General features: G+C 36.9%; 1 protein-coding gene across 4 annotated transcripts in view; it reads left to right on the top strand.

Annotated features, from left to right (window-relative positions):
- LOC136847251 (monocarboxylate transporter 12-like) overlaps positions 1–24,354 on the top strand; it is a 578,535-nt gene that overhangs the window by 368,495 nt on the left and 185,686 nt on the right. For all 4 annotated transcript variants that reach the window (XM_067118753.1, XM_067118754.1, XM_067118751.1 and 1 more), the window contains one exon: positions 13,930–14,476. In XM_067118753.1, coding sequence (XP_066974854.1) covers positions 14,152–14,476 — 325 coding nt within the window. In that variant the 5' untranslated portion in view covers positions 13,930–14,151. The remainder of the gene's footprint in view (positions 1–13,929; positions 14,477–24,354) is intronic.

Genomic DNA, 24,354 nt, shown 5'->3' with positions numbered 1-24,354 from the left:
GACCCCCCAAGGGTTTTAACCGCCTTTGCGGCGTGTTTAGTACAAGCCCGCTGGGGATGACCGTAAAAACATAAACAAAAGACTGTAAACATCGTGAAGATAATGACCCCCCAAGAGATATTAGTCCTAGATAACGACCCCCGAAAACCCTTGGGGGTCACTATGTAGGAAAGATCTTTTATTTTTAATTTTGGGTTGATTCCGTTAGGTTTATTTGGTTTTTTCTTCTGATGCTTATTTTTTATTTGGACCTCCTCCCTCCCCCCCCCCCAGTATTTGATTGGTTTGCTGGAGGGTATGTATGGAAACATGAGTAAATGTATTAATTGTGTGTGTGTGTGTGTTCCAGTATGAGAGCATGTGCCTTTGTGGTTTTTAATTTCATTTTCATTCATTCATCACCATGCGAATGACCTATTTAGTCCCAGTGCTTGGCGTCTAGCCTAGACCTGGTATTTCATGCAGATTCTTCGGGCCAGCCCTCAGAGAGCTGATAGCCAGCTCAGTGGTCTGGTTAAACTATTTTAATAATAATAATAATAATAATAATAATAATAATAATAATAATAATGGACGGGGTATACTTTGCTGGCTGAACCAAAGGACGTTTTCCTGGGAATTGTGGACTTAGCCCCGTTCGAGTAGTGAAGCCACCAAAAAGTTCCAGTAATATTTCTTCGAAGACACAGGACCGTTAAGACATGTGAATAGCGAAAACGAGAGGAGAGGGGTTGCCGGGAGAACTGTCAGGTACCAGTAAATATGGTCTCGGCTGACAAAATACTGAGCGGAACAACAGTCTTTTAGGTAATGGTAAGACTCGTTCAACTGTAACGTTGATATTTAGCTGTTGTAACAAATTTCTTGATGTTCATGTTACGTGGTTTTTATACGAGAAAGTATCCTGTCCAGCGCTTTGTATTCTGTCGATATGAAAACGAAGATAGTTTGATTAATGTTTGTCATTACAGATTTGTTTTAAAGGTGTTAAATTCTCTGTTACACCTGAGGTGAAGTTTAGAAGTGCTGCAAATGTCTTCTCTTGTTTCAGAAGTGTATACCGTAAGCGTGATAGCATATGGTCATATATGTATTATTAAATCTTATTTAAATTCGCTTATTTTTTGTTTTTATTTTTATTTTTCAATTTTTATTTAATTTTACCTAAAATTATTTGTCATTTATTTTTGTATCTTTGTTTTTTATTTACTTGTATTTATTATCAATAAAAAAATCCTTCATGCACGTTATATAATTTTCAATGCAATAAGAGGCCGTAGGGGGTTAGCGCCGTCAGTGCACCTCATGCGGCGCACTGTAGGCATTACTTAAGGTTCTTTGCAGCGTGCCTTCAGCCCCTAGATGCAACCCCTTTCGTTCCTTTTACTGTACCTCTTTTCATATTCTCTTTCTTCCCTCTTACTTTCCACCCTCTCCTAACAGTTGATTCATAGTGCAACTGCGTTGAGGTTTTCCTCCTGTTACACCTTTCAGACCTCCTACTCTCAATTTCCGTTTCAGCGCTGAATGACCTCATAGGTCGCAGTGCTTGGCCCTTGACCTAAATTCTATATTCAATTCAATTAAATGAGATTATAAAGAAACCCACATTTCGTGAAACGGCGACGTACAGTACTTGTTTGTTGAATAAGAGAATAGTCAAGCACATCAGAGATAGTTACTAGTGCATTGCAAAAAGCTTTACAACGGAGGGAACGATTCGCAGACTTGCTTTGTTCCTTGATAAATTATTTTCAAGAAGCCACGAGCTCGGTGATGAGGTAAATGGTGCGTGAGAGGATGCGTGTTTATGGGGAAAGTGAGATACCCAATCATTCTTACGTTTTTGTTTTTATGCCTCTCTTTCTGAATTTAGGGTATTGTTGCGGTCTCCTTATTTCTCCGTGTAAGAAATAGTTGTCGTGATTATTTTGTTCGCTTGCGACATCTTCGCGAATTTTTCCGGAAATAGAATTATGTCGTAAAGTAATTTTTTATGTTTTTTTCTTTTTTTGAGAAGATGGAGTCACATTTTTATTTATAATCATGGTCATTACTTTTATGCAGTGGCGTAATTACATAATCATTGATTTTTATTACCTTATCTTTTATTTGAATTTCGTTCAATCTTTTGTTCAATTTTGAGTCTTTTATTTGGCTTTCATTCAGTCTTTTGTTCAGTTTTGAGTCTTATTTGACTTTCATTCAGTCTTTCGTTCAATTTTGAGTCTTTTATTTGACTGTCATTCAATCTTTTGTTCAGTTTTGAGTTATTTGACTTTCATTCAATCTGTTGTTCAATTTTGAGTCTTTTATTTGACTTTCATTCAGTCTTTTGTTCAGTTTTGAGTCTTATTTGACTTTCATTCAGTCTTTTGTTCAATTTTGAGTCTTTTATTTGACTGTCATTCAATCTTTTGTTCAGTTTTGAGTTATTTGACTTTCATTCAATCTTTTGTTCAATTTTGAGTCTCTTAATTGACTTTCATTCAATCTTTTGTTCAATTTTGAGTCTCTTAATTGACTTTCATTCAATCTTTTGTTCAATTTTGAGTCTTTTATTTGACTTTCATTCAATCTGTTGTTCAATTTTGAGTCTCTTAATTGACTTTCATTCAATCTTTTGTTCAGTTTTGAGTTGTAAGCTCTATCAGCTGACAGCCATTATTACTGAGCCACAGGTATCCATTTTCCTCATTTTTGATGATCACATTGTCATTCCTAAGAACTGAATGAAATATCTGAGGATTGAAATGGGGGGGAAATAGATTGAAACAGCATTCCAACAGGGAGGAAGTTATCATTTTTCTTATTAATATGAAGACCAAATCCGCTTATTGGCTGCCGTGATCCTTCTGAGGAAATGAAAATACCAACGAAGAATATTATTTGTGACGAGAAAAATAAATGAGAAGTCCGGCATTATGTATGTTACAGTAAGGTTGTGAAACCAGGGATTTCGCGAAATCCTTGAAGTTTTCAGGGAAACCGTGAAATCACCGATTCACTTAGGGACATTTGATCCCCCCCGGGGCTAGTGCTAGACACGGCGAAACAGTGTAGATGGTTCATTGTTTCGCCGTGTTTAGTCCTAGCCCCTCGGGGGTCAATTGTCCCTGAGTGAATTGGTGATTTCACGAATTCCCTGGAAATTTCAGGGATTTCGTGAAATCCCGGGTTTCGCAATCTTACTGTAATATATATACTTCGGAGACGCAAGGGCGAGAGTTGAAAAAAGGTGCTGTATGAAACTTTCAGCCACGGCCCATGAAACTTTCAGCCAAGTCCCGGTGGTGGCCTGTGTTGTTGGCATCTATAGCGGTGCCAGACGCACGATCGTGGCTAACTTTAACCTTAAATAGAATAAAATCTACTGAGGCTAGAGAGCTGCAGTTTGGTATGTTGGATAATAGGGGGAGGATGATCAGCATACCAATTTGCAGCCCTCTAGCCTTAGTCGTTTTTAAGATCTGAGGGCGGACGGACAGACAAAAAGCCATCTCAATAGTCTTCTTTTACAGAAAACAAAAACTGAGGTGTCACGTTACACACAGTATACTTACGCAGGGTCGGGAGAGCGGTGCAGGCATTCTGGCGTGATTGAACCTAATACCCAAGTACAGATAGCTTCTACCCTCTAGACATTGCTTCACTTCAAGAGATCTGCCAGGACCTAACGTACCACATGAATTCCTCAGCATGATTTGCATGTCACGTGACGGTATCAGTAACATTATAATCATCATCTCCGATGCCGTGTGACGCAAAGGGTCGCTGTAAAATTGTTATTTTCCTGTGCCTTCACTTCCACAAATCTCCACTAATCTCTAGCCTCCCATAGTTCTTCGCTGGATGAGCGGGCTCTGTTCTCAGCTACCATTCTGTTGGTCGCGAGTTCGAATCTCCGACCGGCCAGTGAAAAACAAGAGGAATTTGTTATTGGTGATAGAAATTCATTTCTCGCTATAATGTGGTTCGGATTCCACAATAAGCTGTAGGTCCCGTTGCTAGGTAACCAATTGGTTCTTAGCCACGTAAAAGTAAATCTAATCCTTCGGGCCAGCCCTAGGAGAGCTGTTAATCAGCTCAGTGGTCTGGTTAAACTAAGATATACTTACTTTTCTAGCCTCCCATCTCATTGTTCGTACCCAAGTAGGCCTACTGTAGGTCTCCCTGCATACTGTTTCCACCTTCATCACTACCTGATGTACATCTTCCATAAATTTACATCAGAATATCATGTTCTTCTCTTACCTTGCCATTTGCCTCTTAATGTCATATTTAAAACACTCTTCTCGAATCTTCGAAACCTTTTAGATATAGTTCATTGTCAAATCTTGATTCATGGCCTAATGTAATACAGGGCCCATTAAGAATTAGAGATCTAATAGACCTAAGGTAGAATCTTACTTTCGGATGCACTTATTCTCTCCTGTTGGTCACGTGAGAAGATTTTAGAAACATTACATTTCATCCTGATGGGAGGTTACGGACATCCAACTTGGGGAACAGGAATCTGTAGATTCTTCCATAGGTTGTTCCATAGAAGGAAGCTATCTTTTTTTATTTATTTTTTTTTTTTTTTTGTAAAGCCGAGCATAAAAGCTATATATACCAACAAGTAGAAGAAAAATCTAGGTAAAGACAAGCCCCGTTCGAAGAGATTTCCCTATACCAAGTTTTTATACAGACCAAAAATATATGTATACTTTATATACATACATATATATATTTACATAGATAGATGGATATATTTGCGTCTCTGTCGGTATGTGTGCCAGTTAATATATGGCTTGTGCATCCTTCGGGCTAAATGAGGTGGGCATTCTTCTTTCCAGTGCGTAGAAGACGAAGCAAACAGCTCACTTCATCGTTTGTTAAAGGAGAGGAAAGGAATCCTTGAAATGGGAAATAGGAAACCATTAGACAAACACTTGAGAAATAGGATCTGCGGTGCCCGGTTACTGCACGTTGTAGCTTTGTGTGAAAAGAACATTTGCACTCTCGGTATATATGTGTTGGCTTTCCATCCCGTGTTTATTTTTGTTTATAAGTGCTTGCTTGGCCATGTGCAGCTCAGTTGGAACAATAAGTTCATCAATCTTCAAGTGCCTTTGAGCGTCAAGAGTGCTACGGGGCGACTTCAATATGCTCCAAGACTGAACTCCCTCTCAGCGAGAGGCTTTGTATGTCCGGTTGTTGCTGACCACAGTCGATATCCTCCTCCTCCTCCTCCTCCTCCTCCTCCTCCTCCTCCTCCTCCTTTCTGAGGGGAGGAGTGGATGTCGTATAAACAAATATATGTATATTTTATTAGTGGATTTATCTAGCACAGCGTGGATGAGCTCACTTTAAATCTCCAGTTCAGTTGGCAGTCGATGAAACGGTAGTTTTGCATATCTGTTGCAACAACTTTAGGAACATTCGTTAGAGTTCCGAACTTTTGATCATAAAACCAAAACAGTATTCTGTATATTGTTGTAGGAATTAATTCTATAAATTCACCTCCAGACGGAAATACATCTGTTGTGTTTGTGGTACAGCATAACATGCCATTCGACAAATCCTGTTTCGAAAAATTATCAGTTCCTGCTCCGGTGCAGTTCATCGACGAGAACTAAAAAGCTCAACAACATTACTAGAAAACACTCGTTAAAAAACTCAGATCTGTTGGATGAGAAACGTGAGACGGGGGCTGGAGATGAGTGGGGATTAGTGGAAGTGAAAGCACAAGACAGACGTGAATGGTGCGATTTCAGGGCCCCTTTGGGTTGCAAGGCGTTGGAGGCGATGATGGTGATGATGACGCTGATGAAACAGAACAAACAAAGAGACTCATAATCCAGAACTGGTGCGATAAATTTCTAATATTATAAACGAAATATTTTAATTTTGTAGATTTTTTTTTTTACAATACTTGTTATTTACAGAAATGTTGCCAATCATCCGAGGGTTTATTCTTCTCAGGTATGGTTAGCACGGAAGAACAAACGAGGTGTTAACTCGCTCGAAGTTTCCAGGAAATAGTGCAAATTTTAGCATCCTTATGGATCCCTTTTAATCTGCAAATTACAAATACCGGACCCCGTAGGGGGTTAGTGCCATCAGTGCACCTCATGGAGTGCACTGTAGGCATTACTTAAGGTTCTTTGCAGCGTCCCTTCGGCCCCTAGCTGCAACCCATCTCAATCCTTTTACTGTACCTCCATTCATATTGTCTTTCTTCCATCTTCCTTCCTCTGTCTTGCTGAGTCACTCGTTTATAATTCCAACATTACACAGCCGCATTTGCAAATAATGTTACCATTAATACCATTAGGGCTGTTCTGAGCTGCAATGTTATTGCTGACAAGCTGAGCATTTCTGTAAGTGCAAGACAAGTTTTTCTTTTCATTCCATGTCTGATATGTTTTAAAAATAGCCTGTACTCTTTAATTTGAAGAGGATAATCTTTTGTACATTAATGTTAGGTTAATCAGTTACTAATAGACTGTATATAGGTGTAAGAGATATGATTGCATTGTTCCTGCAAGCTGTTATTTTATCTGTTTGTCAAACTTAGATATTGTCCATGAGCTGACTAAAGATTAGTACCACATGCAGTGGCAGATTCTCTATATATATTTGTGATAAATCCTGTACTTTTTGTTCAGAAACAATGTTAAGTTAAAGTTAAGTATACCTTAGTTTTACCCGACCACTGAGCTGATTAACAGCTCTCCTAGGGCTGGCCCGAAGGATTAGACATTTTTACGTGGCTAAGAACCAATTGGTTGTTCATGGTCACAATGGGTCCTATGAACTTAAAATGAAGTTATTATTATTGTCTCTAAATTTAGTATATCTGTTACATATCATTACAGTATAGGCCCAGCTGTCTGACATTTGACCCCTGCTTAAAATTTATCCTCCTCAGTACGTCCGTGTAAATTATACCTCAATATTTTTTTCAGCTCAATAAATAAATGAGCAAAGGAATGGTGAAGTCCATTCCAAATTGAAGAAAGTATCCTGTTGTTTTACTTAATTTTTCAGAGTGCAATTCTCACTCCTAAAAACCTTAATTTTTTAAGAGTGCACTTTTCACTCCTAAAAGCCTCAATTTTTTAAGAGTGCACTTTTCACTCTTAACATCCTTAATTTTTTAAGAGTGCACTTTTCACTTCTAAAAACCTCAATTTTTTAAGAGTGCACTTTTCACTCCTAAAATCATTAATTTTTTAAGAATGCACTTTTCACTCCTCAAATCATTAAGGTGAAATTATCACTCAGGTTATGGCCCGTAAACATTGCAGATGTTAAATTATAATTTCTAGTACAATTTTTTTTTTTGGGGGGCGGGCCCGGTTTTCTCCTTAAATTTTCAGTGCTGTAAGTTTTTCCAGGAAATTTAATTGAAGATTTATAAAATTTCTCTTTTTACGGATGGCTCATAAATTGTATCGTTTGTTGAAAATTGCGATAATGATTTTATAAAGGATCTTATTCCATATGTATTATACAAACGTATGTACATTCAAACAAATATGCAAAGAGAGAGAGAGAGAGAGAGAGAGAGAGAGAGAGAAGAGGGGGTAGGGGAGAGGAAGTTTATAAACTCTATTTCCTGTCTTGACATTTTTTGAAGGATGTCAGTCAGTTGTACAACTGTTGGTTTAATTTATTTTAACTCCTCCACACCGCTGTCCGCACTTTGACCTTGCATTGATTGTCAATTTCGGAGACAGCTTCGAAATTAATATCAAACAGGACCTATTTCACTGCAGTTGCCTTCCTATTCCACAGGTAAAAAAGGAAAAATAAGGCTTTTGATTGCCAGCCTAGCTGAGTTTAAATAATACAGCACAAAGGCTTCAGCCATTTTCTCAAGTTCTCTTCAGGGGTTTACATCAGACCATGAAGAAAGTGGCAACTGGTTTATTGATCTTTTATGTTATGTTCCCTCGAATACTAACTAATAAGTGTTCCTTCATGAAATCTAGGTAGAGATGGTTCTTCATTTTTAATCATGACTAATAATTAAGGAGCTCACTGTTCTAAAGTAATGTTTCCTGAAAAATAATGCTGCATAGATTTTGGTCAAGCAGGCCATTGATATTGCAGAATAGGCCAGAAGGCCATCACTGACAGAAACATCAGAAACATTTTTGGATCTTTTTTATGTAGTGACCCCCAAGGGTTTTCGGGGGTCGTTATAGGACTAATATTGCTTGGGGGTCATTATCTTTATGATATATATTTAAAGTCTTTTTGTTTATGTTTTTACGGTCATCCCCAACGGGGCTGTACTAAAACACGCCGCAAAGGTGGATACATACCTTAGGGGTCACTATGTAGGCAAGACCCACAAATTTCCTTGAATAAAATTGGAGCGCGATTATAACTGCTCTTGGAAAATCAATCTTTCGTTTCTGCCCCGATCGTAATGGTCGGGATATACAAAAACAGTACTTAGAATTGAGCCAAAATTCCTTTGGAATATCGTGGAGTCTGCCCTTGCCCGATATTCCATCTTTCCGCCCCGAGTTGGAGTGGTCTTCCATTCTTCTCACTTGAAGGCTTGTGGTTAAGTGGGGTTATCTGTCTTCTATTTGGAGATAGGACCGCTGTGCTCCCTTCTTTCCATCCTTCCTTCTTTTCCGAATCTCGCTCTCACTCGTGAGACTGCATTCGAGTGGGGGTCTTTTTCCTGCAGTTTTGTTTCCGGAAATGCTGGAAATGTGATTGTCATTGTTCAGGTGGAGAGCCATCTGAACATTTATGTGCAGTGACTTGAAGATGTACGGATATATATATATATATATATATATATATATATATATATATATATATATATATATATATATATATATATATATATATATATATATATATATATATATATATATATATATATATATATATACACACACACACAGTATTTATATATATGTATATTAAATATGTACATATATATTTGTGTATCTGTATGCATAATGCGTGAATGCTTTGGGAAAATGTATTGACATATAAATTTATGTATGTTTAATGGCTTTGAATAAGCAGTCAAACGTAAAACAAAACAATAAATTGTAAAAAAGTTTCTTGAACATCTTTGCTGAGGAATAAATCTAATATTATTTTAGAGAGAGAGAGAGAGAGAGAGAGAGAGAGAGAGAGAGAGAGAGAGAGAGAGAGAGAGAGAGAGAGAGAGGCTCCTCTCAATTGTCTCGCAAACAGCCACATAAATTTCCCCAGATGAATGGGAGGCACAGTTGTGAATGAAAAAGTAGCCCATTAACCAAATCCTTAGGTTTCGTAAGCCGTTAACTACCCAAGTGGACCTCCTTCAACTTTTGGTAATATCTCCTCTCGAACCACTGTTCTGGTACGTTGAAAGAAATTACTAGGACATGGTTGTTGTTTTTTCTTTTTTTTTTTATTTCAAAGAGAGTAGCAAATTGAAATAAGCTTTGTAGCTGCATTGATGTGGATTTACTTCCAGACCTCTTTCTGACGTTGGAGAAAAATCAGATTTCTTCCTAGTTCTCCGCTTAGTCCTTTTTTTTTCTTTTACTGATAAAATATACATTTACAATTCTTAGAATTGTAATATTGTTTATATACATAATATATTTACATAAATAAAATTAGCAATTAGAGTATATTCACTTGGAGTAATTGTAACTTTTAGGCTTCAGGTAAAGACATTCTGATTCAGCCAGTTGATTTGAAAAAATCTTACGTGCTTCTAGTTTATAATTATTTATTATATTTTCTGCCTGTTTACTCAATAGTAGAAGAAACAATCAGAACGGGAAACAAGTAAAAAATGCGCCGAAGTTTCTTCGACGCAGTCAAATTTTCTGTACAGCGTGTAATCAAGGCTACCGAAAATGTCTTTCAGTAGTCTCGTTATAATGCTGTATGAGCCGCGGCCCATGAAACTTTAACCAAGGCTTGGTGGTGGCCTGTCCTATATCGCTGCCAGAAGCACGATCATGGCTAACTTGTCCTTAAAAAAAAATAAAAATTACTGAGGCTAGAGGGCTGCAATTGGAGTGTGGATGATCAACATGCCGATTTGCAGCCCTCTAGCCTCAGTCGTTTTTAAGATCTGAGGGCGGACAGAAAAAAGTGCGGACGGGCAGACAAAGCCGGCACAATAGTCTTCTTTACAGAAAACTAAAACTGCAAAACTCTGACGGGTAAGTCTCGGGATGTTTTCAGAGGCCATCTGCTTTTACCAACTAAACAATTCGGTCCCAGAATGCCTTTAAAGTTTCCTAATTTTGCTCAGGCAGTCGCGAATATTATTACTACATTCTGTAGAAACTAAGTGAAAAGGCAAAACTTCATTCTAATAGGTTTTCTGTTAGAGCAGTTAAGGGAACTTCTGGGAGTTGCTCGTGTTGAGGTATGGGAATTTCTCCTTACCTGGAATGATTTCTGTGGCAATATGCCACGGAAATCGTTCCAGGTAAGGAGAAATTCTGTGGCAAATGGTTTGCCATAGAAATTCCAGGTAAGGAGAAATTCTGTGGCATATGGTTTGCCACAGAAATTCCAGGTAAGGAGGAATTCTGTGGCATATGGTTTGCCATAGAAATTCCAGGTAAGGAGAAATTCTGTGGCAAATGTTTGCCATAGAAATTCCAGGTAAGGAGAAATTTTGTGGCATATGGTTTGCCACAGAAATTCCAGGTAAGGAGGAATTCTGTGGCATATGGTTTGCCACAGAAATTCCAGGTAAGGAGAAATTCTGTGGCAAACTATATGCCACAGAATTTCTCCTTACCTGGAATGATTTCTGTGGCAAACCACATGCCACAGAAATCATTCCAGGTAAGGAGAAATTCCCATACCTCAACACGAGCAGTTCCCAAAAGTTCCCTTAACTGCTCTAACAGAAAACCTTTTAGAATGAAGTTTTGCCTTTTCACTTAGTTTCTATAGAATGTAGTAATAATATTCTGCACGGAGCAGCCAGAATGTGCCCATACACCAACGTTCAGAAAGTATAATGTGCTAGACGTTCCTGCTTCTGATATAAGCCACTGTATTCGGTCTTCCCAGCTTTATGTAAACAACATGCTAAGTTTATGCAAGGGTAAGTGGGTTCCAGGGCAGTCAAAACCCCCCTTCCCTTCCCTCCCCCCCTTAGGGAGGACACTGGAGGTAGGTTACTGGACCCATGAGAGGTTATCGAAGGTTAATAGTTGACTCTGTAGGTACACTTGGCATAACTTCACCAACCCGTCAGGTAGGATGCAGTGCCGTGCTTTACATATTGTTTATTGTCCTTGTAATTTTCAGTGGTGACAGGCATGAATCCTACATTGTTCTTCCACTCGCTAGGCCCGAGTTCGAGTCTCCGGCCGGCCAATGAAGAATTACAGAAATTTATTTCTGGTGGTAGAAATTCATTTCTCGGTATAATGTGGTTCGGAAACCACAATAAGCTGTAGGTCTCGTTGCTAGGTAACCAGTTGGTTCTTAGCCACGTAAAATAAGTCTAATCCTTCGGGCCAGCCCTAGGAGAGCTGTTAATCAGCTCAGTGGTCAGGTTAAACTAAGGTATACTTACTTTTCAGCCGAGAATCCTTCAATTTTTATAATGTTTTATTCAGGCATGCTTTCATGTTTCGGTAATTGAAGTTCTCTTATCCTGTTGAGAAAGCAGTTAAAAGAAAATTTCAGGTTTTTTTTTTTTTTTTTGTCACATTCTGAGCCTCACATTCAGTGAAAATATGCATTAAGACTCACTGCTCAGGATTTTTTGAAACATACAGAACATAAACATGTCACTTTATAATGGTTAAATATAGATCAGTGCATTGTAACTTCTTCCAAAATCTAAAAATACTTTGGTATCCACCGGCATGACTCAGATTATTCCCTTTAAACCAATTCAATAAACTGCATGTGCAGGCTGCTAGATTGATAGAACTTTGAAATATAAACAGAACTAATCTCAAAAGATCGTTGTCTTATCGTGCACTGGCAGTCTTGCTGCCATTAGACCGGAAAGATGACCCCCTAAAAACCCACCTTGGCTCGACAGTGCTTATAGTAGAAGATTAGACCTTTAAGTAACTCAGAGATATAAATTTAAAACGCGGAACGAGCGTAATGGCACATCGGTGTTGCCTTTAGACTCGTGCTATTCATAATTTAAACCACTATCAGACATATATATATATATATATATATATATATATATATATATATATATATATATATATATATATATATATATATATATATATAATGTTAATTTGAGCTATGATCTGTTCAGCGTTGTGATTGCAAAAATATATAAAAAATTATTTTTCGCTTTATTGCAGAACTCAAGATTTCTAGTTAGTTCTTATAAAGATAATCTTTGGTTAATATTAATAATCGGTTCATTAAAATGACTGTAAATTAAATAATATTTGTCTAGTTAGTTTTTGTAAAGATAATCTTTGTTTAATATTAATAATCGGTTCATTAAAATTACTGTAAAAATTAAATAAAATTTATTGGAACGAATTAAACATTGCGCAAATATACATACGTTCAACGTATGAACGCACATTTTTATATATGTTTACTCAAAACTTTTTAATATCTTATGTAGGTATATATAAGAATTTACTGTGATACTATTTGTAAATGTGAGTTGAATTACAGTAGTGTATTCAGGAAAACAGAATATTCTGGGTATCATAATTTGTTAGAATAAAAGAATTGGAGCATAAGTAGCTACCAACAGTGTTCTTTCATTGCATACATTTAACACAATTGCTCCCAAAAACCAAATGTTTTTAGTCTCTAAAACAGTTTAATCCTACTTTTAGAGACAGAGCACGCGGGTGAAGCTTTAATAAAGGACAGAACTAAATAATAAAAGTTCTACCAAGTAATTTGCATATCAGAAAAAAAAACATTATTGACGAAACGTAGAACTAACTCGTAGAAAACTTTGGAAATTTAGATTGCCTTATGCCGCCCCCTTTCATTCAAAATAGATTTTTGTCATTTCTCGAAAAAGAAACAGGAACAAGAAAAGATAACTCTCAGTTTATCTCATGAATTGTTAGTTCTAGTAACGCATCAGTAGGGAGGAAGGCCTGAAGCTCAATTCAACTTCTAGTGCCGTCAGTGCACCTCACGCGATGGACTGTAGGCATTGCTTAAGGTTCTTTGCAGCGTCTCTTCTCCCCCTAGCTGCAACCCCTTTCATTCTTTTTAATGTACCTCCATTCATATTTCCTTTCTTCCATCTTGCTATCCACCTTCTAACAATTGTGTCATAGTGCAGGTGCCAGGTTTTCCTCCTGTTACACCTTTCCAGCCTACCTACTCTCAATTTTCTGCCCAGCGCTGAATGATCTCATAGGTCCCAATGCTTGGCCTTTGGCCTAAACGCTATATTCCATTCCATTCCACTCCATTTGTTTTATTTCATTAATGTGGTGGTGTTCAGGTTATAAAAATAACTGTGTACATTTGCGTAGTCACATGATTCATTTCGATATGTTTTCATGCGAATATCCTAGTAAATCGAAGTAGTCAAAAACCATATCGGTAATATTATATCTTGTAAAAGAATGTGATTCTTCGTATGCTTTTGGTTATGAATCTGCGAATATGCAACATATATATCATATGCATTTACACTTTGTTTCGTGCATATAAACAGTATATGTATCTTATACTGAATGTATAAATTATCTTGAATGTAGTCAACAATTTACTGAAACTGTCTACAAAGGTTCAGTTCTTTTATTCGTATATGTGAAGTACTACGTATGCTGATGAGATGAGGATTTCAAGATCACATTGAACTTAGATAAACCCCACGCTTTTGAAATGTACAATGAGTTTGTGGGCAATTTAAAATTGCACTGAAATTTAGAACATTTTATATGTTGTCTGATATAGTTTTTTGTTTTTATTCCACAGGCTTTGATGTTGCAGTGTCCGGCGGAAGCAAACATCCCAGTCGTAGAGTATCTACTCTCTGTTGAAAATGGCGTGGGTGTCTTCGTGTAACGTGTGGCTGGGGCTGCTTGGACCTCCGTAGCTAAGTATCGTGATTGTAAAATCATAGTTACAGCGGTGCTTGTTGAGCTCGTCTCGACATCACTGCTGTTAGTGCTTGTCACTATACCCTTTTCGTGAGTCATGGGAGATAGCAGTGCCGATCTCATGGAGACCTCCCCTCCGTCTTCGCCAAGCCTTCCTCCGCGTAGGCATCAGCATAGTTCCAGCGGCCGCAGAGGAACGCACAGGCTGGCTGCCCTGTTGCGGGCAAGACGAGTCAGGCTGATGCGGCAGGACCAACGTCGGGGCTGCCAAAGGACGCTTTCCACCTCGGAGTCAGAGTCATACACAGGCTCTGGCAGTTGTCGTTGTGGGTCTCACAGAGGTCTCTCTAGGAACAACTCGACCCAGAGCGCCCACTCTGCTGCCACCATCCAGACTCTAGTCTCAACTGCTTCTAATAAAGGTAAGGATTCTCTCCAGTTTCAGTAACATAGTATAAATGAGATGCTTATGAATACAGCACCTTTATTCTTACAGATTTTTTTTTAATTGCTGCCGATATCTTTGCCTACAGTAAAGGAAAAAGGGGGTGGGGTGGGAATTCTTGTGAGCAAAAAACTTCTGTATTGATCAAGTCACCAATCTTTAAGAATTGGTTCTTTTTATTTAGACAGGATCGCCTTTTGGAGAAATTTTATAAATAGCATATATGATCGGTGTTTTACTATTGTAGACTGGATTTGCATATATGTGCGATCGATTTCTAGGTCGCAAATTGAACCAGATGCAGATGCAAAGATACGGGTTTCAATTAACTGTTCAAGCAACAAGTCGGGAAGGGGTGCTTAAGATATATCGCACCTTGTATTCTAAAGAAAATTTATGAACATTTGGCTTCGACTAAATTAACACATAAGCCTGGAAACTATCTGAGAACCCAAAGACACCAATTATATAACCTGAAAGAATAATTGACATTCACTCGTCAAGTTGCCATAGATGCAGTGTATGCAGTTAAGTGGGGGCCTATGTAAGATGGTTAACCTTTTGTACAACTCGGCCTCACTCCTGAGGCTTCAGCCTTACGAATTGGTAATGAGCGATTAGTTCGTTAATGTTTTGAATGTACGTATGAACGGAGAAAAACTGCTTTTCTCAAAATCGTTGCAGTCGTTGTAAAGCGTAATTGAATCTTCATTAAAATAAACTGATATCTCCAAATGCCTGGGCTGTGAGTTCATTTGTCTATCCAGGTTATTGAATTAACATCACTGCATTAATAGCATATAAAACGAAAGAAGCTATGTTCTAAATTTAAAATGATCTGTTAATGGACTGATATGATAAAAATGACGGTTAAAGAACACAGTGCGAATATATATATTGAATTACCCATCCATTTTAGTGTGAGCGTTTTCTGTTGAGAAGTGTATCAAAGAAAATGGTTATCGATTCCTGTCGAGGAACATGGGGGACTATACTAACTTAGAAAGTTTTTTCTTTTGATGCAAGAAAAACCAGTTGAGCAGGGTAGTGATTTATTCTTTATGGTTTTACATCAAGTTATTGAAAATTATAATAATAAATAAAACCTCGGTTAAATATTTACAGCAACACTGTTATGAACTCTGGGGAAATAGGCCTAAGGTCTATCCGATGGTTGTTGGTGTCTTTCTAACGAAATTGATAATCATTTCGGTCGAAATGCGTGTTTGGTCCATTAAAAGCCCCCCTATCGTGAGCAACCGATTTTATTTGTAGGGGGATGGATGGAAGGTACAGCAGTGCACGAAAACGGCGTTACAGTGCAAGCAAAGTCGATCATTTTAAAACAGAAACTAGTCCTTATCAAGGTTGTTCATTTCCAGAGATATTTCCACACGAGAAACTTGTCCCGGATTTGACGGTAACATATCAAATTGCGTGCCGCTCATAAGAAAATACGCAGCAAAAATGTATATATGCTGATAATTGCTTATATTTAAATAAGTGTTTGTTATTATATTGTGTCATCATGATACTGAGAATGTATATACTATAGATGCTGTTAAAATTGGTTATGGGTATCATCATTATAAATTAGGTACAATACAAAGTGATGACCATGAAACCCTTTTTTGCCACTTTGTGACAATAGTGGTTGATTCAAACCTGAATTAAATGTGGTAACTTTCCTTTAATTTTTTCCCCCATTTCTCCCTTGTATTTCATTTATTTTTCACCTTTCTCTTTTATTTTTTCGCGTCCTCTGTTTATATCCATTTTTCTCATTTCCATATTCCATTTTTTTTTTTTTTTTTTTAAAGCCTAACCTTACCTCTAACTTAGCCTAACCTTAACCTAACCTAACCAAACCTAACCTAACCTAGGGGCATGGCAAAAAAAACCGGGGCTGGTGCAAAACTGGCATACATCTCAGGAATTTGCACCCGGCATCCAAGAAAATTTCCGACATATATTGGATAATTTGTTCCATTATTATTGTTCCGATTGATTGTCAGTATTAATTGCCTGTTTTAATATATTGTATGTTACGTGCTACGTCGGAGAGAGAGAGAGAGAGAACTGTTAGCTGGCAATTTAGGGATGTTAAGATATTTTAATGTACTGGATAGCGGTGGAGGCGCCTAGGTAAGCCAAAAGTGAGATTTGCAAAGTCTAACCTGTTCCACCTTATCTTTTGTTTGTCCATAGCTTGAAGCTAATAAATAGTTCATTGTTAAGACAAAATTAAGGTTGTTTTGTCCCTTGTTTGAAGATTTTTCAACTTAAAAAAAGTTCCAGAACTTGGACCTAGATTTTTAATTAAACTTTTAGACCTCTAAAGATAACTTGCTAATTAAAGTTTAATTATTAGATATATCTACACAGAGAAATTTTCTCAGAATGACAGAACTCGTTGCGGGGAATAAGAGTTCCCGCAAGTTATTGAGGTGATTTGAAGTTTCTACTTTTTAACTTGGTCGTGGTTTGAATATGCTTAAATCTACACAGAACAAACTTTTTTTTTTATTCTGGAAGTGATAGAAACAAACATTTTTAAATGAATCCACCATATTTTCGATGTCTGTCCATATTTTCCCTTTGGAAGGCGCGATATGTCAATATTTTCCCTTTGGAAAGCGTGATATCCCGCTTTTGACGATATTTAGTCCCAAATTTGCTCGGAATGGATCCAGTGGTTCTGGAGCGGTTGAAAATATGAACATTTTATGCCATGCATACATACATACATTTAGAGGAAGAAGAAAGTCCAGTCAGAAGCTTTTTAGTTCAGGGAAGATAAAAAGTAAGAGTTAAGAAATTAATCATTAATTAAAAATAACAAAAATGTACACGGAACATGAATCCAAGAAGTATGCAATTTTATGTATGTATATATATATTATATATATATATATATATATATATATATATATATATATATATATATATATATATATATATATATTATATATATATATATATATTATATATATATATATATATATATATAATATATCTACCTCAAAAGAAGACTTGTATTTTAAATGCAGTACCACCATGAAGGAATGAAACTACGTGTTATCATGAGATTTTTATTATAGTACTCTCTTATTACCATAAAAGTTTTGCTGTTCTGAGTCTATTGTGAATACTAGGCCATTTAAATTTGATGCGTGTATTGCTAATGACACCTAATTCAACATCTCTGTATTCAGGAATACATACATATAATGTGAAGGAGACTATGACAAGAATGATAATTTCCATACGCAGGTTTTCTGTATAGCGTACACTGAATGTTACAACGTCAATAACGCTGTGAAACTCGACCTTCGTGTAATCTAATCTTTCCAAAGAAAACGCTTAAATTTTCGTTACTCGGCCAGCTGCATATTGCGTCGCTAATATTAAAGGACAAAACGACAGAGTGGTCTGTTTATATATTGACAGGTGATATTAATGTTAAAACTCTTTATTTTATCGCCCTTGCCAATCTTGCACACATGTAAACCAACGTTGTCTCTCTCTCTCTCTCTCTCTCTCTCTCTCTCTCTCTCTCTCTCTCTCTCTCTCTCTCTCTCTCTATTTCTATTATGGAAATATTCGTTCATATCTCTCTCTCTCTCTCTCTCTCTCTCTCTCTCTCTCTCTCTCTCTCTCTCTCTCTCTCTCTCTCTTAATTATGGAACTATTCGTGAACATCCCTCCCATAAAAAAATCGGACGTAACAGTGGCAAATTTGTCCTTCGAAATTATATAAAGCTGTAAGGATATTTATTTAGCAACAAAGTTGTAAAAAGAGGCAACAATTTAGATACATGAACGTGAAAATTACAGATGTTTCAAGAGCTAATGGCCAATTAAGATACGAATTGCTCCGCGTAAAGATTTGTCGACAAATGCAACTGCAAAGTCTTTTTTTGAATCTGAAAGACGCGATCTGCTCATGAGGTCTTTCGGAGCAAAAAGAGACTGGGGAAGAAAGAAGATCCTCCAACTTTTGAAGTTTGACCGAACTTTTCTTAATAGATTGAATATTTTGGTCAGGGCAGCTCAGAATCTGCTTAAAATTTCATTCCGAACTTCTTTTGTTTATATCCCGGGTCAGGGCAGTCCGAAGTCTGATCTCTGGAAGCTTCTGGAGTTTCAAGTCAGTGGCCCCTTTGGTGGGCTTGCTCCTTATGAATAGGTTTCGCTTTCTGAGCAATAATAATAATAATAATAAATAATTTTGTTTATATTCTAGGTCTGGGCAGTTTTAAATCTATTCCCTGGAAGCTTCTGGAATTTCAAGTCATTGGCCCCTTTGCTTTGGTGGGCTTGTCCAGTATGAATAGGTTTTATCTTCTTCTGAATAATATTCATCATCCACATTTTCTCTTTGCAAGAGGAAACGGAATTTTGTTCATGTCAGTGCCATTTGGAAGTGCATTCATGAAATGTTAAGGAAGTATAGATATTCCAAAGGTTGAAAAGCAATTCCGGTAGGATTTTAGGAAAAAGGTCATTGGAGGTGAGAGCAATGCAATTAAAATTCAGGGGAATTTTGATCTGAACGCAGTTTTTTAGTCGAGGCCTAATTTTTGGTCACCAAAGTTGCGGGTTTTGGAGAATGATTCCGGTCTTCATGAGGAAAATTCGGAGCGTCTGTACAGTTCATAGAGTTCATTAATAACCTCTCTCTCTCTCTCTCTCTCTCTCTCTCTCTCTCTCTCTCTCTCTCTCTCTCTCTCTCTCTCTCTCTCTCTCCAATATGGTGAAAGCGAATTGTATGGAACGAGCCGTTAAAAATTAATGGCGGTCTTAATGTTTCCAATGACGCTTTTATTTACATATACATATATATATATATATATATATATATATATATATATATATATATATATATATATATATATATATATATATATATATATGTGTGTGTGTGTGTGTGTGTCTGTGTGTATATTTTATATATATATATATATATATATATATATATATATATATATAATATATATATATATATATATATATATATATATATATATATATATATATAAAGATAAATTCATTTAATGAAAGAGAAACACTGGAGTGCTGCAGAGGCCTTTCGACTGGCGTCCTTTACTGCTAGGTGAAGGACGCCAGTCGAAAGGTTTCGCTGCACTCCAGTGTTTCTCTTTCCTTCGTGGATTTTATTTTTTATTTATATATTCACGTTCCATATTTTCGTGATCCAGTTGTACTCCATACACACACATATATGTGTATGTATATATATATATATATTATATATATATATATATATATATATGTGTGTGTGTGTGTGTGTGTGTGTGTGTGTGTATGTGTTATATACATATAATGTATATATATATATATATATTATATATATATATATATATATATATATATATATATATATATATATATATATATATATATATATATATATATATATATATATATATATATATATATATATATACATACATGTCTGTCTGTTTGCATTATGTGTGTGCGCAATAAAAGTCTTAGAGTCGTCATCGAATATGTCAGACAACACTTAGTGCGCGTTCATAGTTATAACCAAACAAAAATTCAGAAAGAGTTTCAGGCCGTGGGTATTCACAATATTGTTTGAGGAGTTTCTAGGCGAATCTCTTTAAAGAGCTGGGTATCGGGAGGGGAGGAAAAACGTCGGCTTTATTTGTGGAGGTGAAAATGTTTATTCTGGAACTGGCAGAGTGCCTCGGGAATATTCTGAAGGCAAGAAGTAAAGAGGCTTTTCTGCGCGGTGAGTGTTTGCGCGTATTTTAAGACTGTCAGCTGGGATTCTGTCACATCTTCCGAGGGATGAAGAAAGGGCCGATGAAGTGACAACTGAGGCTCGGCGGCGATGTTATGATGTGGCCGCCGCGATTAACAGATCAGGGGGTGGCGGGTAAACAAAATCGCGACGAAGTCGTTCAAGAAAACAGCTGGTTTTTAAGAGGTCGGACAAAAAAAAAAAAAAAAAAAAAAACTAGTCGAGCCATAGCTGTTATTTGCGTTCGCCCACCTCCGTCTATCAAAGTCTAAACTGAGCGAGGATATGGTACAGTATATTTTATGTCAGAGTGGAATTTATAAATGCAGGTTGAATTACTGGTGCAATATATATATATATATATATATATATATATATATATATATATATATATATATATATATATATATATATATATATATATATAATTTATATATAATTTATATATATATATATATGTATATATATATATATATATATATATATATATATATATATATATATATATATATATATATATATATATATACATTAGGAGAATACGGTCTCATAGCCTACTCCAGTTGAGGACAATGACAAAGGCATGTTCCATGAAACCCAGTAGCGTTTTTATTTATTTATTTATTTTTTTTTTTACCCAAGGAGTGAATTTTATCTGATAGCTGTAGAGGGCAGCAGCTGGAGTTGAATATTAGCTGGGAATTGGAGGACGTGATATCTCATGGAGCCATCTCCTTTAGGCATAAAAAAGTGCGTACATACAAAAATACACACACACATTTATATATTAATATATATATACTATATATACTGTAAATATATATATAATACATGAACATTTTCTGTTTTTTCCTAACAGTATTGTCAATGATAAAACTAAGAAATTGGAAAAGACCAGGACTAATATTTGCTTATTTTAGATTGCAAGCAATGCTTTAAAACATGTCAGTCATAATTTTAAAATTTGATACACATATTTGAAGGCAACAAAGAAACGCTAATGAAATGTGGACGCTTTATGGACTATGTATAGCAGCAAACATTGGCTGGTTTTCTTCTTATTCTTCTTCTTCTTTCGACCTTATTAGTCCCATTGTACAGCAGGGTCGGCCGCTCGAGTCAACTTTCTCCATCTATTTCTGTTCTCTGCATCTTCTTCCACCAGTCCCACCTCACCCATATCCCTCCTCACCACATCCATTCATCCATCTGATCCGCTGACGCCCCACACTCCTCCTCCTCCCCATCACTGGCATGTTCTTAGCGCTCTTGATGGGTTCCACCTCCTTTCTTCTTATTACATGGCCACAATATCTCAGACGAGCTTGCCTAGCCTTCTCCTTTACATTACATATACCACACATTCTTCTTATATCTTGACGCTCCCTCTTTTCTCTTCTCTTTGTCGAGAGTCAGTTTAATAGAAGGGATTTGTCTGTCAGGGTTTATAAGGACATAATTGTATGTCTTCAGATAAGGGCCAGAACTATTTTATTCCACGTGAGAGAATAGAATAGAAGATATTCTGTCTTCATAAAATTCCATTTAAAGATTACTTAGCACAGGTGAAGTGGGTTTCCCTTTAGCCATTCATAATTCTTCAGCATGAATTTCTCTATGGGTCCACACCCACAGCGCAACTGGCCTTTTCTTGATCCTCCAGTTAAGGATGGGACTGCTAGTGCCCGAGCCATGGACTCCACCAACGCAAATTCGATTAAGGAGTTTAGTTCCCAGTATATTGGCATAACATAGGACGGCTCATCACTTTCACTTTTACCCTTGTTTTATTTTCTTGTAGGAGAGCCTTTATTAAAGTATAACTGCGGCTGAATGGCTGATAGGTATACATAGGTAGCACTAATCCGAACGGGAGAAAAAAGTTCTCTCCCGTAGTGGGATCAGAAAGTTGCACGCTTGCGATTTGAAAAATGCGTTCGAATCCTGTTTGAGTTCCGAAGTTCAATTCTCTCATTATACACACATACAGACACACACAAACACACACACACACTTATAATATATATACATATATATAATTTATATTTATATATATATAAAAATTTGTACATATATCAGATACCACAGGGAGGAAGTGAAACATAGTTGTAGATCCTGACTGGTGTCGGCTTTATTGCTAACTAAGCCATTTACAGCGTGTAAATATATATATATATATATATATATATATATATATATATATATATATATATATATATATATATATATATGTGTGTGTGTGTGTGTGTGTGTATGTGTGTGTGTACGTACGTGCGTATGTGCGTTTTTACCTAGAAGTGATTTTGAGGAAGTCGCATCACGCAAATCAGAGCTTACAAAGGAATGTTTTTGTGCGCCGCATCTGTATCAGTAGAACTTTTTCCACACGCTTTCAAGGCGAGCGTGATCTCTTCAGAACTACCTCCTCCTCCTCCTCCTCCTCCTCCTCCTCCTCCTCCTCCTCCTTCTGCCACGTCTAGAATAACCCTTTAGAAAGCTCGAAATAATTTATCCGAATCGTGTGCATATTTGATGATTTTTGTGATGGGCTTCGAGACCTGTGTCATGAAATACGACGACCTTCTAAGTTCAGCCAACACCATGTACACAAATAACTGTCAAATTATCCACTTCTATATTGCATGTTGAACCACGAGATGACAACCCCGCCTCCGCCTATCTCATATTTATGGAAGCAAGTGTCCGGGCCGAGGGGAAAACGAACTGGGAGACAGATGGAGGAAAGACCCCGGGGGGGGTGGTCGTGAGGGGGTCAAGACTCCTTGCGGAGAGGAGGTAGATACCACAAGTACCAGACAAGGAAAGAAGGAGGGTATCGAAGGAAACTTATAACGACGTTTATTAGCTTTTTTTTTGGATTTCTTACATAGGGTGGCGAGACAGCTATGGGACAGCATAACATTAGAAGAAATAATGTTTCCTGAGAGAGAGAGAGAGAGAGAGAGAGAGAGAGAGAGAGAGAGTTTTCACTGGCTCGAATGTTTACTTATGAGCATTCTCAAAAAAAAAAAAAAAGTATACATAGCACAGTGACAAAATTTATGTCATATGGTTTCTGTGACTATTTTTCTGTTTCCATTTTTTGTGGTTGTAAATCCATAAGAGTAAAGTTATTTATATGCTGGGAAGGAAGGTGTGGATTTCATTTTAATTACCATTATCATGCATTATGTTGATGATCGAGTTTTGCTTGAACCGACAAAAATTCAGTGTGAATTTCTGCTATTTAATTATGCTTATTCGGAAACAGAAATGCCAAGTATTACGTTTGTAAATTGAAAAGTGTAAAGATTGGATTCCATTTTTGTCAGTTTCACGTGCTCTCTCAATGAGAAAGAAAGGCTAACTCGAGGTACAGAAGACGTTGACGGAAAATGGCAGCGAGAGACGTTGTGTTTGTAAAGCAACTATTATTATTGTTATATTATTTCAGTAGATGAAACCTATTCACATGGGACAAGCCCAAGAATACAAGGATACATTGCTTCCATCAAATACTATAGTTCAAATTGTTGATTGCCCATTAATAAATATTATTAGGGGTTTTACAAATAAACAAGTAAAAAATGCGCCGAAGTTTCTTCGGCGCAATCGAGTTTTCGGTACAGCCGCTACAGCGTACAATCAAGGCCACTGAAAATAGATCTATCTTTCGGTGGTCTCGGTATAATGCTTTGTGAGCCGCCGCCCATGAAACTTTAACCACCGCCTGGTGGTGGCCTATCCTATATCGTTGCCAGAATCACGATTATGGCTAACTTTAACCTTAAATAAAATCAAAACTACCGACTCTAGAGGGCTGCAATATGGTATGTTTGACGATTGGAGGGTGGATGATCAACATACCAATGTGCAGCCCTCTAGCCTCCGTAGTTTTTAAGGTCTGAGGGCGGACAAAATAAAGTGCGGGCAGACAGACAAAGCCGGCACAAGAGTTTTCTTTTACAGAAAACTGAAAGCACGCTTGCAGTAAGACAGCTTTCTGAAGTGAGAAGGTAACTGATCCTTCTAACATATTACCTTGTACAGATCGAAGAATAATT

This window comes from Macrobrachium rosenbergii, chromosome 16 (genome assembly GCF_040412425.1).
Source record: "Macrobrachium rosenbergii isolate ZJJX-2024 chromosome 16, ASM4041242v1, whole genome shotgun sequence".
NCBI lineage: Eukaryota > Metazoa > Arthropoda > Malacostraca > Decapoda > Palaemonidae > Macrobrachium > Macrobrachium rosenbergii.
Note: the sequence above shows the minus strand (reverse complement) of the source record. Positions and strands in the feature narration are given on the sequence as shown.